Source organism: Ovis canadensis, chromosome 24 (assembly GCF_042477335.2).
Source record: "Ovis canadensis isolate MfBH-ARS-UI-01 breed Bighorn chromosome 24, ARS-UI_OviCan_v2, whole genome shotgun sequence".
NCBI lineage: Eukaryota > Metazoa > Chordata > Mammalia > Artiodactyla > Bovidae > Ovis > Ovis canadensis.
In genome coordinates, this window is record NC_091268.1 from 24,433,023 (window position 1) to 24,447,117 (window position 14,095).

General features: G+C 35.5%; 1 protein-coding gene across 3 annotated transcripts in view; it reads left to right on the forward strand.

The window, feature by feature from the left end:
* Positions 1 to 14,095, forward strand: part of ATF7IP2 (activating transcription factor 7 interacting protein 2) — a 54,978-nt gene that overhangs the window by 23,904 nt on the left and 16,979 nt on the right. For all 3 annotated transcript variants that reach the window (XM_069571491.1, XM_069571490.1, XM_069571492.1), the window contains 3 exons: positions 1,461 to 1,595; positions 2,156 to 2,251; positions 5,181 to 5,338. In XM_069571491.1, the coding sequence (XP_069427592.1) occupies positions 1,461 to 1,595; positions 2,156 to 2,251; positions 5,181 to 5,338 (389 nt within the window). The remainder of the gene's footprint in view (positions 1 to 1,460; positions 1,596 to 2,155; positions 2,252 to 5,180; positions 5,339 to 14,095) is intronic.

Here is a 14,095-nt window from a genome sequence, read left to right on the forward strand (position 1 = left end):
TCCAAAATTTCATTGGGGTATGAGCTTCACATATTGACCTTAGTCAGTGAATTGGCAAGCATGCAGTAATGCATAAAAACCTTACACAGGTTGATAGGTAACGGCTGCCAGTAAAAATAGTATGAGTTTCTGAGCATTTACTTACATAATACGTTTATTTTAAGCAGTTAGTTTAATCAGATATTCAAAAATTGTAAGAGTACAAGTGATAATCATGTCTGATAATGTTGAAAAACCACTGAAGAAATGTTATTGAAGCACTACAGAAGAAATAGAGTAGACAGAAATTTTGAGGAGCAAGAACAATTGGGAATGAGAAGATAAAACCTTGGGAATAATCAAAAGTACTGATTATGACTAGTCATCCAAGTGACATAAGTATAAATGAGTTTAACATAGAAACTGTTCTAATTTTGAACCCCAAGTTACAAGATATTAGGGGAAGATATAAATATTACTAATAAATATCTTAATTATATCATGACAGGTTTTTTACTAAAAGAGACTACTCTGTTGTGAGAGTTGCTTAAAGGAGCATGTACATTGAACAAACACCTGTAGTGAATATTTCTGAACGTATGGCTCAGCAGAGCTGTTCATTTCCTTGGGCATTGAGATTAATTATGTTCCCTGAAAACAGGCCAATCTATTTTCTGAAAACCAGCCAGATAATGAAATTCATTAGTGTTTCATGTGCTAACTACTATAATCTGATAGAATAGCATGCATTATGCCAGATAGCATTAATCACATAATTGTCACTAGTATCTTACAATTTTAACAATAAGTCCTCCCTACTCCCCATCCCCACCCCCAACATAAAACTATGTATGGAGATTATTTTGCTTATTTATGTCCTTTCTTTAAATTTAGTATTTTCCATTTTATAGAGCTCTTATGCATGTTATCTTTTTATGTTCTTACAAAAATCCTACAAGCATCCCTTTTTCAACACTATGACATCTGTCCATTTGTGGACAGGGGAAATGAAGCTCAGAGGTTTTGTGACTTCCCAAAGGTCATATAGCTTGTTAATGACAGGGTCAAGGCTCAAATTTTCATAATTTGCTTTATACCTGCTACAGATCAACCAGCCATTTGAGATAAGTACAGTCTCTTCATAGAGTACTAGGTTTTAGTTATGGTCATTAAAAATATATATAAATGGGACTAAATAGGCTTTAATTTAGGAATTCAACTGAAACTGTAGGAAACTAAAATTAGTATTAGGAGCATAAACTTAATTTCTAGCTTATACATTTGTTTAAATGTTAGATGTGTTCTGCTGAATTTGATTTTTAACTTTTATAAAACTTACTGATATAGTAATACAAATATATAAATAAAGTACATTTGCTAGTTACAATAAACCTAGAAAAAAGCAAAGCTGTTTTCAAGAAGTAGAAAATAAATTGCTTTTAAATTTGAAACATGGAGTGTTTTGTATTTTTAAATTCTAGGTCAGACATTTGGTTCGACAGGAGATCTATAGTATAAATTACAAACTATTTGATAACAAACTGAGAGAATTGACTGAACGCATTGGGAAGACACAGTGCAAGAACAAACATGAAGCAGTAGCAGATGAACTCTTCGTAAGTTTCTAATTTCATTTGGTTTCATTCGAGTCCTTTTAAAAAGTAGAATTTAATGATGTTATACATGTTAGGAAAGGAAAATAAAGGTAGACTGAAATCTGATCCCTGGCCACAACCTGATATATTAATACTATACATAGAATTTATTGTACCTCAGCTGTTTTGGTCCTTGAGAAATACTTGTAGAGCCATCAGCCATTTGGTGTCAGTTCAAAAATACATTTTGTATTAGAGTTTGTATAAGCTGTTTCAGGCTTTCTTTAGGGGTTTTTTTTGTTTGTTTTATTTTGTTCTTCTAAGGTTACTTGTAGATTGGTATTTCTATCACCATTAATTTTATGGTGAGCTAATTAGAAGTTTCATTTTCCTTTTTAATCTTCCATTCTTGGACATATTATACTAGCATCAAACCTGATTTAAATGTTTGTCTTACATAAGAATTTCTCATATATTTGGTGGATGCCTAAGACTCACAAAACTACATGGGCAAGTAGTTTTCTCGCCATCTCTATATGATGTATTTTTTGGTACTCCGGTTTTGTTTTTGTTTTTTCTAGGCAAAAATAGCAAGACTTCAAAGACGTGTTAGAGCGGTGTTATCTCAAAGGCATTTTGTGGAACCAAACGTGGTACCCAACAATACAGTTTGTAAGGTTGGTATAAATGTATAGGAGTTTTAATAACTTACTTGACTCACATTATAAGTAGTTGGATTGTAAGAAGAGAATATACTTCTAGATGAAGACATAGGTTTAAAAGATAATAAATTTATACTTAAGAATATTCCTATGACTCTGGAGAAGATACCCTCAGATAGCCAAAAGTAATGCCACTTGTATTTCTTCTATAAAATGAGTAGAGAGGTGATTTGTGATCACCTAGACTGCCTCCCTCTCTGTCATTTTATCAGGATGAAAATTTCAAACGTGCACAGTAAAGCTAAAAGAATTTCACAGTGAATGCTTGTATAGTCATTGTCTATCTTCTACCTTTATTTTTTTTAATATATTTATATTTGTCATGTATCTGTCATTCTACTCATCCCGCAAGCCATCTTTATATTTGGTCCATTCATAAGTACTAATATATTTTGTATCAAAATATACTTTGCAGTGTCCACTTCAAAATATCTTAACATGAGTGTCATTAAATAGAGCTTAGGATCTGATTATAGTTTTTATATAAAATTTAAAATAATCTTAAGTATACATTCACTGAATTTTTTTCTTCTGTCTTTATTCCCTTCAGTTTCATATAAGCACTAGCCTCAATAACTCAATTGCAAAGCGTTTTCTTCCCTGTTTTCTGAAAGTTTGTGTAAGATTTTTATTACTTCTTTAAATATTTGATAAAATCCACCTCTGAAAACCATTTGGGCCAGAAGTTTTCTTATAAGAAGACTTTTTCCTGAAAATATAATTCTTTAATAATATAAAGCAATTAAGATTTTTGTTTCATCTTGTGTATTAGTTTTGTAAGTTATCTCAGCAAGGAATTTGTCTATTTTATCTAAGTTGTTGGTTTTGTTGGCATAAAGTTATTGATAAAATTCCCTTGTCATTTTAATATTTGTACATCTGTAGTGATATACTCTTTCATTTCTGTTACTTGTATAATCCATGTTTTCTTTTTTTTTTTATCAATCTTATTTTAGATGTAATATGTTCTTTTTCCAGCTTCTTAAGAGAAAAAGAGCTTTAATTTTTAACCTTCTTTTCTACTAGAAAATATTTAAAGATACAAGTTTTCTTCTAAGCACTGCTTTTTCTAAGCATCCTCTTAGCACTTATATTATGTAATTCTCAGTGTAGAGAGTATAATAATAATTTGTATTATACTGTATTTTTGTTTTCCATTAGTTCAAAATAATTTATTTCTCTTGTATTGTTCTTTGATCTGTGAATTATTTAGAAGTATGTGTTTAATTTCCAGACATTTCTAGCTATCTTAATTTTATTGATATCTGTTTTGGTCAAAGAACATACTATGTAAGATTTTGATCTTGAGTTATTGACACTTAGTTTATGCCCAAGGTATGCTTTTCCCTGGTGAATGTTCCATGTAAACTTGAAAAGAATATTGGGTGTAATATTCTATAAGTTTCACATCTGTGCTAATTGTATCAAGATGGTTCATAGTGGTGAATCATAGCTCCCAAAAGATATCCTGACCTAATCCCCAAAACCTGTATGTTATTAAAAGAAGCTTATAAATGAGAAGATTATCTTAGTGGGCTCAATATGATCACTGGGGTCCTTATAACAGGAGTGAAGGTTAAAGACAGAAAATAGAGATGGGACAATGAAAGCAGAGGTTGGATGATTGCACTGAAGATGGAGGCAAGGGTTACAAGCTAAGGAAGGCTGGCAGCTCCTAGAAGCTGGAAAAAAGGAAATGGATTCTCTCCTGAAGCCTCCAGAAGGGGATCCAGCCCTGCTAAAACTTGATCTAAATAAAACCAGTTTCAAACTTCTGGCCTTCAGAAGTATGATAGAATAAATTTCTGTTGTTTTAAATCCGAGTTTGTGGTAATTTGTTATCACAGCCTCCAAAAGCTAATACAGGATGTGGTATCAGGAAGTATGGTGTACTGTTGTAACAAATACCTAAAATGTGGAAGTGGATTTGGAATGGTAGCGGCTGGAGGAATATTGAGGAACATGATTTTTCAAAAGCTTAGATTGCAATGAACAGACTTAGTAGAAATATATATGTTAAAGTCTGCAAATAAGGGCTCAGGAGGAAATGAGGAACATCTTAGAGAAACTTTATATATTTTAAGAAAATACCTAAATCTCCATAAACAGACTGTTGGTAGAAATATGGGCATTTAAAAGCACTGTCTGTGAACTCAAATAAGGAACATTATTGGAAATTGGGGAGGAGGGAGTTCTTATTACACTGTGGGAGAAAGCTTAGCTGAAATGTGAACTACAGTGATATAACATGGAAAGCAGAATTTATAAGTGATAAGCTTGTATTTTTATTAGGCTGTTGAGATTTTGAGCAAAGTGTTGAAAGTTTGGCTTGGTTTCTTGCTTCTTACAGTAAAATGGGAGAGAGGAGATAAATTGAACGAGAAACTGTTTAGCAAAAAGGAACCAGTATTTGATTTGGGAAATTACTAGACTATCCAAAACTCATCAGTTAGAGAAGAACAAGTTGGAAAATTGATTCATTTCTGGTCTTCACTTTATTACTATAAGTATAAAAAATAAAATTTTCTTTTTTAAAGCAGAATGTTTATTAATTCCTAAAATTCAGTATAATAGGAATAAAATATCTTCTTCATTCTTCTGTGTCTGAGTACTTAGGTATTTGTTTTTCCTTCTTTTAAAGCTAAGAAGTTGCTTCATGTTGTCATTTTTATTTCTTTTGATGTATTTTTTTAAAAATTCATTTTGGCAGAGTAACTGCAATCATGGTCATCAGCCATTGATACACATATAATTTGTTTTACCATATGTATGCAGAAATAGTTTGAGAACAATTTCCAAGTGAAATTTTAACCTATCAATTTTGTGTAGAAGACCACAGTTGGTAACACTCCCCTCAACTGCTTTTTCCTCACCCAATTAACAGGTTGCAAATTCAGAGACGGTGAATTTGGATGAGAATCCAGAGTCAGTTAATAGTCTACAGGAAAGGAAAACTGTGAAATCTGAAACTTCTAATCGTTCAGAAAAAGCAAGTGAAAAGAGTCATTGGTCACGGGAACATAATGAAGCTGTTTCTGAAAGGTACGCATATCTATAAAAATGCATGAACTTGCTTATCTAAATGTGTTTGTAAACACATGTACTCTTTTTCTCAATGTAAAATAGCTTAAAGCTTCCTATTTATATGAAAACTGTTTGTGTCCATTATAAAGAAATTGGTTCTCCAAAAGTTTAATTGTTGTTTTAACTGTACTAAATAAAACTCTGAGTTGGTTAAATGATCAGGTTTTTCACTGTGATGCTTTCTATTGATATGGCAACCAGAGTGATAATCTGGATCATTCTAGTAGTTTCCACTTCTACACATAGAAGAATCAAGGCCCTGTGAAACAGTGATTTTTAAAAAATTACACAGAAGAGTAAGATTAGGAAAATAATACAAGGAAAAAAGTGACTAAAATTAGTTCCCTGCATGTTGGAAGTATATAGTATCACAATAATGTCAAATTAGAGTGAATAGACTAACTTATTCATCTAATTGATCACAAAGCAGCTGAGAACACACCTGATCTCCAGTCTAGTCTCATAAAAGATTTGAGACTGGCAGGGAAGAACTAATTTAGTTTAACAGAGAAGCTTGATTAGTGATCTTGGCCTGGATTGATGTTCAAGGGTAGAGGGGTGGGGACATTTTAATGAATTATTTCCACTGGTGTCTCTCAACAATTTTTGAGCTTTATAATATTATTTATTTACTTAACATTCACTCCTTAAAGTATCCTATGATTTTGCTTTTATATGGTAAATTATACCACAGCTTTTAAAAAAGAGGAAACTATATAACCAAAAGTAAGTGAGTTAAATAATGGCCATTGAATGGAGAATATCACTCTTCTTCCCCAAATGACTGTGCGTTCTCAAGGATGCTGTAAAATTGAAGAGAAGCATTTCAGATCTACGCCATTTACATGCAGTTCTGACTCTTCAGAAGAAATCCTAATGTTCGTGATATTGAGGTCTGCATTCTAGTTTGAGTCAGGAGGCTGCTGTGAAGAAGGCATTTACTTAGTTGGCAAAGAAGAGAGTCACATTTCAATGAGCCTTTATTGCTGCCACTTACTGATGCCTGTGCTGAAACTCATAAAGTGACAAAAAAGAAAAATAAAATGCTGTTGATATAAGTGAAAACGTGAAGACAGCATTAAAATAAGGCTATGGTTTTTCCTGTGGTCATGTATGGATGTGAGAGTTGGATTGTGAAGAGGGCTGAGCGCAGAGAATTGATGCTTTTGAACTGTGGTGTTGGAGAAGACTCTTGAGAGTCCCTTGGATTGCACGGAGATCCAACCAGTCCATTCTGAAGGAGATTAGCCCTAGGATTTCTTTGGAAGGAATGATGATAAAGCTGAAATCCAGTACTTTGGCCACCTCATGTGAAGAGCTGACACATTGGAAAAGACTCTGATACTGGGAGGGATTGGGGGCAGGAGGAGAAGGGGACGACAGAGGATGAGATGGCTGGATGGCATCACAGACTCGATGAACGCGAGTCTGAGTGAACTCCGGGAGTTGGTGATGGACAGGGAGGCCTGGCGTGCTGCGATTCATGGGGTCACAATGAGTCGGACACGACTGAGCAACTGAACTGAATTGATGCAAAGTTTATCAATGGCTTATACCTGTGATACGAACAATTCACCTTTCCATGCTCTGTAATGAAAGCAGAATGTACAGTTTATGAAACTGTTTCAGGCAGCATTCTCAGCCCAAAGTGAGTGTGAGAATAGGTGTATACAAGAAATGTGCAACTTGACCCCGGTAAGTAAGTAGGTGAGGTTCAATGGTGAATTTTATAAAACATTTAAGGAAGAAATAATACCAGTTTTAAACAAACCATACCAAATATAAAAAAAAGAGGAACTATTCTCCAGTTCATTTCATGAGACTAGATACTAAAGTGTATTTAACTCTTGACATGTTGATAATGAAATCAATTGTAGAATTTTACAGAGATGGAAATTACAGTTTACTTATACCCACAAAATGATTCAAATAATCCTAAACAGGAGACCAGTAAACCAAATTCAACAATATATAAAAGTTGAGTTTGTTCCAGGAATGCTGCAATGTTGGTTTAACAATAACGAGTTAACTTAAGTAATGTGCTAGGAGAGTCATCATCAGCTCACAATAGATGTAGGATTTGATAAAATATTTGTTTTATGATTAAAAACAAATTCTTACCAAACTTGGAATAAGAGGTAACTTCTTTAATAACGAGTATCTGTGCTGCTGCTGCTGCTAAGTCGCTTCAGTCGTGTCTGACTCTGTGCGACCCCATAGACAGCAGCCCACCAGGCTACCTCGTACCTGGGATTCTCCAGGCAATAATACTGGAGTGGGTTGCCATTTCCTTCTCCAACGCGTGAAAGTGAAGTCACTCAGTCGTGTCCAACTCTTAGTGACCCCATGGACTGCAGCCTACCAGGCTCCTCTGTCCATGGGATTTGCCAGGCAAAGAGTACTGAAGTGGGTTGCCATTGCCTTCTCTGAAAGAGTATCTATAAAAAACCCTAAAACTAATCTGATAGTGAAATATGGGAAATATTCCCTTTGAGATAAAAATAGAAGGGTGCCTGCTGTTACCACTTTAATGTTATACTGTTATCTTGGCTAATGCGAAAAAAAAAAAGAGAAAAATATAAAAGATTTTAAAAAACAGTACATATTATTGCAGAGATGATTGGGGTATTATATATATGTAGAAAATCCAACGGAACTTAACAGATAAATTACTAGGATTAATTAGAGTTTAGCACAATTGCTAAACTCAAGTATATAAGAAATCAGTTGTATTCTTATATACCAAATATGGGCTTCCTGATGGCTCAGACAGTAAAGAATCTGCCTGCAATGCAGGAGAGCCAGGTTCTATCCCTGTGTTGGGAAGATCCCCTGGAGAAAGAATGGCTTTCCGTTCCAGTATTCTTGCCTTGAGAATTCCATAGACAGAGGAGGCTGGTAAGCTACAGTCCATGGAGTCGTAAAGAGTTGGACACGTGACTGAATGACTAGCACACATACGAGATATAAAAAATTAGGAAATGAAAAAATCTTTAACATTATAGTATTAAATATATCAAGTACCTAGAAATATAATTACCAGTCATGTAATAACTCTGAAGGAAATTGCAAAACTTTGAGATGTTAAAGAAGAATTCACTGAAGAAATATACCATGTTTATGCTTTGGACAATGCAGTATTAGAAATTGCTGTTACTTTCATTCAAATTAATTTATAGAGTAAAATTTCAATCAGTTTCATAGTGTGCAATTTTATGGAACTTGACAAGTTGAGTTAATTCTAAAATGGTAAGATAAATGCAATGGGCTAAGAGGTCAAGATACCTTTTAAACAGAGAAACAAACTAAAAGCAGTTTGGCATCAGACATCAGAACATTATGAAACTGCAGTAATTAGGATAATGTGATATTGGCAAGTGCTGGAATAGAGCTATGTAACAGTACCTGGAAACCTCTACATCGATATATTTGTGGTTTGTGTTGGAGATTGTACGGCAGATTGTTGGGGAAATGATTAACTTTTCAGTTCAGTTCAGTCTTAGTCGTGTCCAACTCTTTGTGACCCCATGCACTGCAGCATGCCAGACTTTCCTGTCCATCACCAACTCCCAGAGCTTGCCCAAACTCATGTCCATCAAGTCGGTGATGGCGTCCAGTCATCTCATCCTCTGTCGTCCACTTCTCTTCACTTTCTGCCATAAGGGTGGTGTCATCTGCATATCTGAAGTTATTGATATTTCTCCCAGCAATCTTGATTCCAGCTTGTGCTTCTTCCAGCCCAGCGTTTCTCATGATGTACTCTGCATATAAGTTTAATAAGCTGGGTAACAATATACAGCCTTGATACACTCCTTTCCCTATTTGGAACCAGTCTGTTGTTCCATGTCCAGTTCTAATTGTTGCTTCCTGACCTGCATATAGGTTTCTCAAGAGATAACTCGTTCACTTAGAGTTCCTCAGATATGATTGACTCTTGAACAATAATGGTTAGAACTGCTCAGTGTTGTTATATACATAGATATAATGGATTTTTTTCAGTAAAAATTATACCTGTAAGCACCAGTGTTCTTGCCTGGAGAATCCCAGGGACAGTGGCTTCCTGTCTATGGGGTCGCAGAGAGTCAGACACGACTGAAGTGACTTAGCAGCAGCAAGCAAATATGAATTTCTCAGTTTATTTTTGATGTCTGATGTTAATAATACATATACTATCTATGGTATTTTGTATCTTATAGGACAAATATTGATGTAGGTACTGACAGATAATTCATCTTGTAAACAGACTATGAAAATTTACAGTGTCAGTAAATACAGAAGAGTACTGTATTTTCCTTATGATTTTCTTAATATTTTCTATAACTTGCTTTATTGAAAGAATACAGTATATAATATAACACACAAAATATATGTTAACTGACTTTTTATGTTACCAATAAGGCTTCTGGTCAATAGTAGTCTATTACTAGTTTTTGTTTTTTGTTGTTGTTTAGTCATAAAGTCATGTCCATGTTTTGTCATAAAGTCGAAAGTCACGTCTTTCAACACCATGGACGGTAGCCCACCAAGCTCCTCTGTCTATGGAATTTCCCAGGCAAGAATACTGGAGTAGGTTGCCATATCTTTCCTCAGGGGATCTTCCCAACCTGCGGCTCGAACGCAGGTCTCCTGCTTGGCAGGCAGATTCTTTACAACTGAGCCATCTATGAGGCCCATTACTAGTTTTGGGGGGAGTCAGAAGTTTATACTTGGATTGGAACTGCAAGAGGGGCTGGCACCCCTAACGCCCTCATTGTGCAAGAGTGAACTGTATTGACCCTTTCTGTTGCTCTTCATTTCTTCCTGTATTTCCATCAAGGATACTTTTTCTTCTGCCTCAAGAATTCCATTTAATATTTATTTTTAAAATTCTGCCCAGGACATTGTATTTGTCTGGAAAAAATTTCATATGTCTTTAAATGTTTTAACCTGGTATTGAATTATAAGTAGGCAGTTATTTTTAGCACTTTCAAGATGTCATTACCTTGTTTTCAGACTTTTATAATTGCTATTGAATAGTGAGATATCCATCGTATTGTTCCTTCTTTGAGGATAGTGTGTGTATTTCTGTAGCTGTTTTCAAGATAGTCTATATATATCTTTGATTTTCATCAGTCATATTCTGTCATGTGGAGGGGTTAGTTTATCCTGATTGGAGCTCAAAGTTCTTGAATCTGTGACTTCCTGTCTTTTCATTATCTTTGAAAAATTCTTGGCTATTTTCCTTTTAGATACTGGTTTTGCACCATGCTGTCTCTTCTCCCCTTCTGGTATTCCAGTTATATTCTTCTCCTCTGTACACTCCATCTTTTTTGTTCTCTGTGCTATTTCCACCATTTTCTAATTTATTTATTCTCTCTTCAGCTGTATCCAAGTGGCTGTTAAGTACTCACCTATTTAGTTCTTAGTTTCAGTTTAATTTTCCAATCTCTTCTTCCCATTGGATCCATTTTTAATAGATTCAAGTAAGTCCTGTGGTAAAATTCTTCATCTTGTCATCACATGTTGAGCATTTTAATTGCTATTATTTTCTGATTTATTTTTTATTACTCATATCTGGGTCACTTTGAGCTCTTTCTCTTTACTGCACATCGTCTTTGCCTTGTTTCTTTTATTTGTATACTATGGCTGCACTGGGTCTTCGTTGCTTTGTGCGTGCTTTCACTAGTTGTGGCAAGTGGTAGCTGTTCTCTGCTGGGGTCCCCTGGCTTCTCATTGTGATGGCTTCGCTTAAGGCTCCAGGCCCACGGACTCCAGTAGTTGCAGCATGGAGGCTCAGTGGCTGTGCCTTGTGGGCTCTACAGCACAGGCTTAGTAGTTGTGGTGCACAGGTTCAGTTGTTCTGCAGCATGTAGGATCTTCCTGGACCAGGCAGGGGTCGAACTTTTATCCCTTGCACTGAGAAGTGGATTCTTATCCACTGTGCCACCAGGGAAGTCCGCCCTGTGTCTTATTATACTTACTGATTTTTTTTGTTTGAATCTTGGACATTATGTATTAAAAATTATGGAGGCTCTAAATGATATTATCTTTTATCAGAATGAATTCACCCTATATTGTGGCAGGAGGCAGAGACAGGGACACAGCTTCTTCTACTGGTTTTTAAATGTACCCATAAATTCTTTGATAGTCCTGGCGGCTCAGACAATAACCCACCAAAGTATTCATGCCTGGAGGATCCCATGAACAGAGGAGCCTGGCAGGCTACAGTCCATGGGGTCCAAAAAAGTCGGACATGACTGAGCGACTAATACTTTAACTTTCCCATTATAAGGTTCCTAATTCCTGGCTTGGGCTGTACTTAGTAGTGACAGCAAATAGGATACCAAAGTGGCAAAGTGACACTATGTAACTAAATCACTAAAGGCATTGTAGCTTTCTTTCTCTTGGATTGCTTGCTCTGCTGCTGCTGCTAAGTCGCTTCAGTCGTGTCTGACTCTGCGCGACCCCACAGATGGAGCCCACCAGGCTCCCCTGTTCCTGGGATTCTCCAGGCGAGAACGCCAGAGTGGGTTGCCATTTCCTTCTCCAGTGCATGAAAGTGAAAAGTGAAAGTGAAGTCGCTCAGTCGTGTCTGACTCTTCACAATCCCATGTACTGCAGGCCACCAGGCTCCTCAGTCCATGGGAATTTCCAGGCTTGCTCTGGGGCAGGTTAAATACCATAATAATATGGGGACAAGATAGGTTTCTTGAGGACATCAAGCAGCCTGTGCTGTCACACACGGTGAAGCACCTTGCCAACAACCATGTGAGTAAGCCCTTTGAACATTCCAGCCCAGTCATGTCTTCCAATGACTGTAGCCCCTGCCAGCATCCTGACTGTGAGCTTGTGAGATATCCTGAGCCTAAACCCCCCAGCTATACAGTTCTGTACTTTTCCTGCAGAAACTGTGAGGTAATAAATGTTATTTTTTATAGCCATTATGTTTGGGGATAAATTGTTATATAGCAATAAGTAAATAGTACAACATTTCAATCCAGTTGGGAATTGAGCAGAACTGAGGCTGGTTTGTAGTTTTTGGACTCAGCTTATTTTGATTTTCCTCCTTTCCTGTGGTCTAGCTGTTTTTTTTTTTTTTTTCTTAAGCTGATCTTGGTATTCCAATTTTTGTCTCCCCAATACAGTTCACTTTGAAATCAGTCACTTTGTTCTTGGCATCTTTGTATTCCTGTCTGTTTTAGTTGGCAGATGCCTTGAGAAGACATCAATGGCAAGTGTCTAGCCCAATTCTTTCTGGGATCTTAATAGTTCTTTATATCCTGGCTTTCATCAGAGCTTTCTGATGTCTTCAAACAGATATTTTAATTTTTCTTTCTTAAAAAAATTTTTAATATAGCCTCTTAAATTGTTCAAATGTGGGGGCCTCCCTCCTTCATAGCTATTCTACATAGCAATTTATGGATGTAAGTTTTCTATACATAGTAATTTATTTAAAATATCCTAGAATATTTAAGAAATAAAGGAGCTTTTTTAAAAGTAAAGGGAAAATATTGTTCTTTCTTTTTGATAACTCTAGAGAAAGCCATGAGACTTTATAATTGTTCCTTCTGATACCTCAGGTGTTGAAGGAATTAGTGCCACTTCTAACTTTCTGTATTTATAGTAATGGTTCAATTTAGAAGTTTAAGTATTTTCTGTTTAGAGTGTGAATAAAAAAGGTAGTAACAGCTGAGCCAAAAAGCTCATTGAAGAGAAGGCTTGTGAACCAGAATATGTATCTGATGCAAAAGGAACTTGCGTAAATAGAAAGAATTTTATTATGTAATCATTTACAAAGATGAAAAGCATCATGGTCTAAGGCACCCAAGAACAGACCATTTCACCAGTGTTGATGCAATGAAACATTCAGTTCAGTTCAATAACAAAATAGATAACTACTGACTGTTTAAGAATCCGTGAAATATCATCAGAAACTGTTCAAACAAAAGCATGAGGGGAAAAAGCACAGAGCATGAGAAACTTGAAGAATAGTATCAATCAGTCTAATATATATATATATATATATATATATATATATATATATATATCATTGTAGTCATCACTAGGCAGGGGGCAGGAAAATATATCTAAAATTTTTCCAAATTTGATGAAAATTCTAAACCCATAAATAGAAAGGAACAAAGGTTAACAAACCTTAGAAGAAGAAGCAAAAGGAAAGCACATCAAACCAGATTGCTAAAAATCAGTGTTGACAAGGAAATCTTAAAAGCAGCCAGAGAGAAAAGACACATTACATGGAAAGGAACAAAAATAGAATGTGGATTTTCACTGTAAACTATTCAGACTTTAAAGATGTCAAAAGCAAGACATCTCTAAAGTACTGAAGTGGAGCGACATCTCTAATTGATTAAAAGAGAAACTGTCTCAGTTTCTGCAGTTCTACACTCAGTGAAAATATCTTTCAGATGTGTACAAGAAAAACGGACTTTTTCACACTAAAAAAAAAAAAAAGTGAAAATACATCGCAGCAGACCTGAACTACAGGAGTATAAAGGAGCTTCTTCAGGTAGAAGGAAATAATACCAGATGGAAAATTGGATCTATGCAAAGGTGAAGTAATGAAGAGTGCTAGAAGTTATAAATATGTGGATAAATATAAAATACTTTATTGTGTTTCTGTATAGGGTATCTATGTGTGCTTCAGTCATGGACTAGCCTGCCAGACTTCTCTGTCCATGAAATTTTCCAGACAAGAATACTGTAGTGGATTGTCGT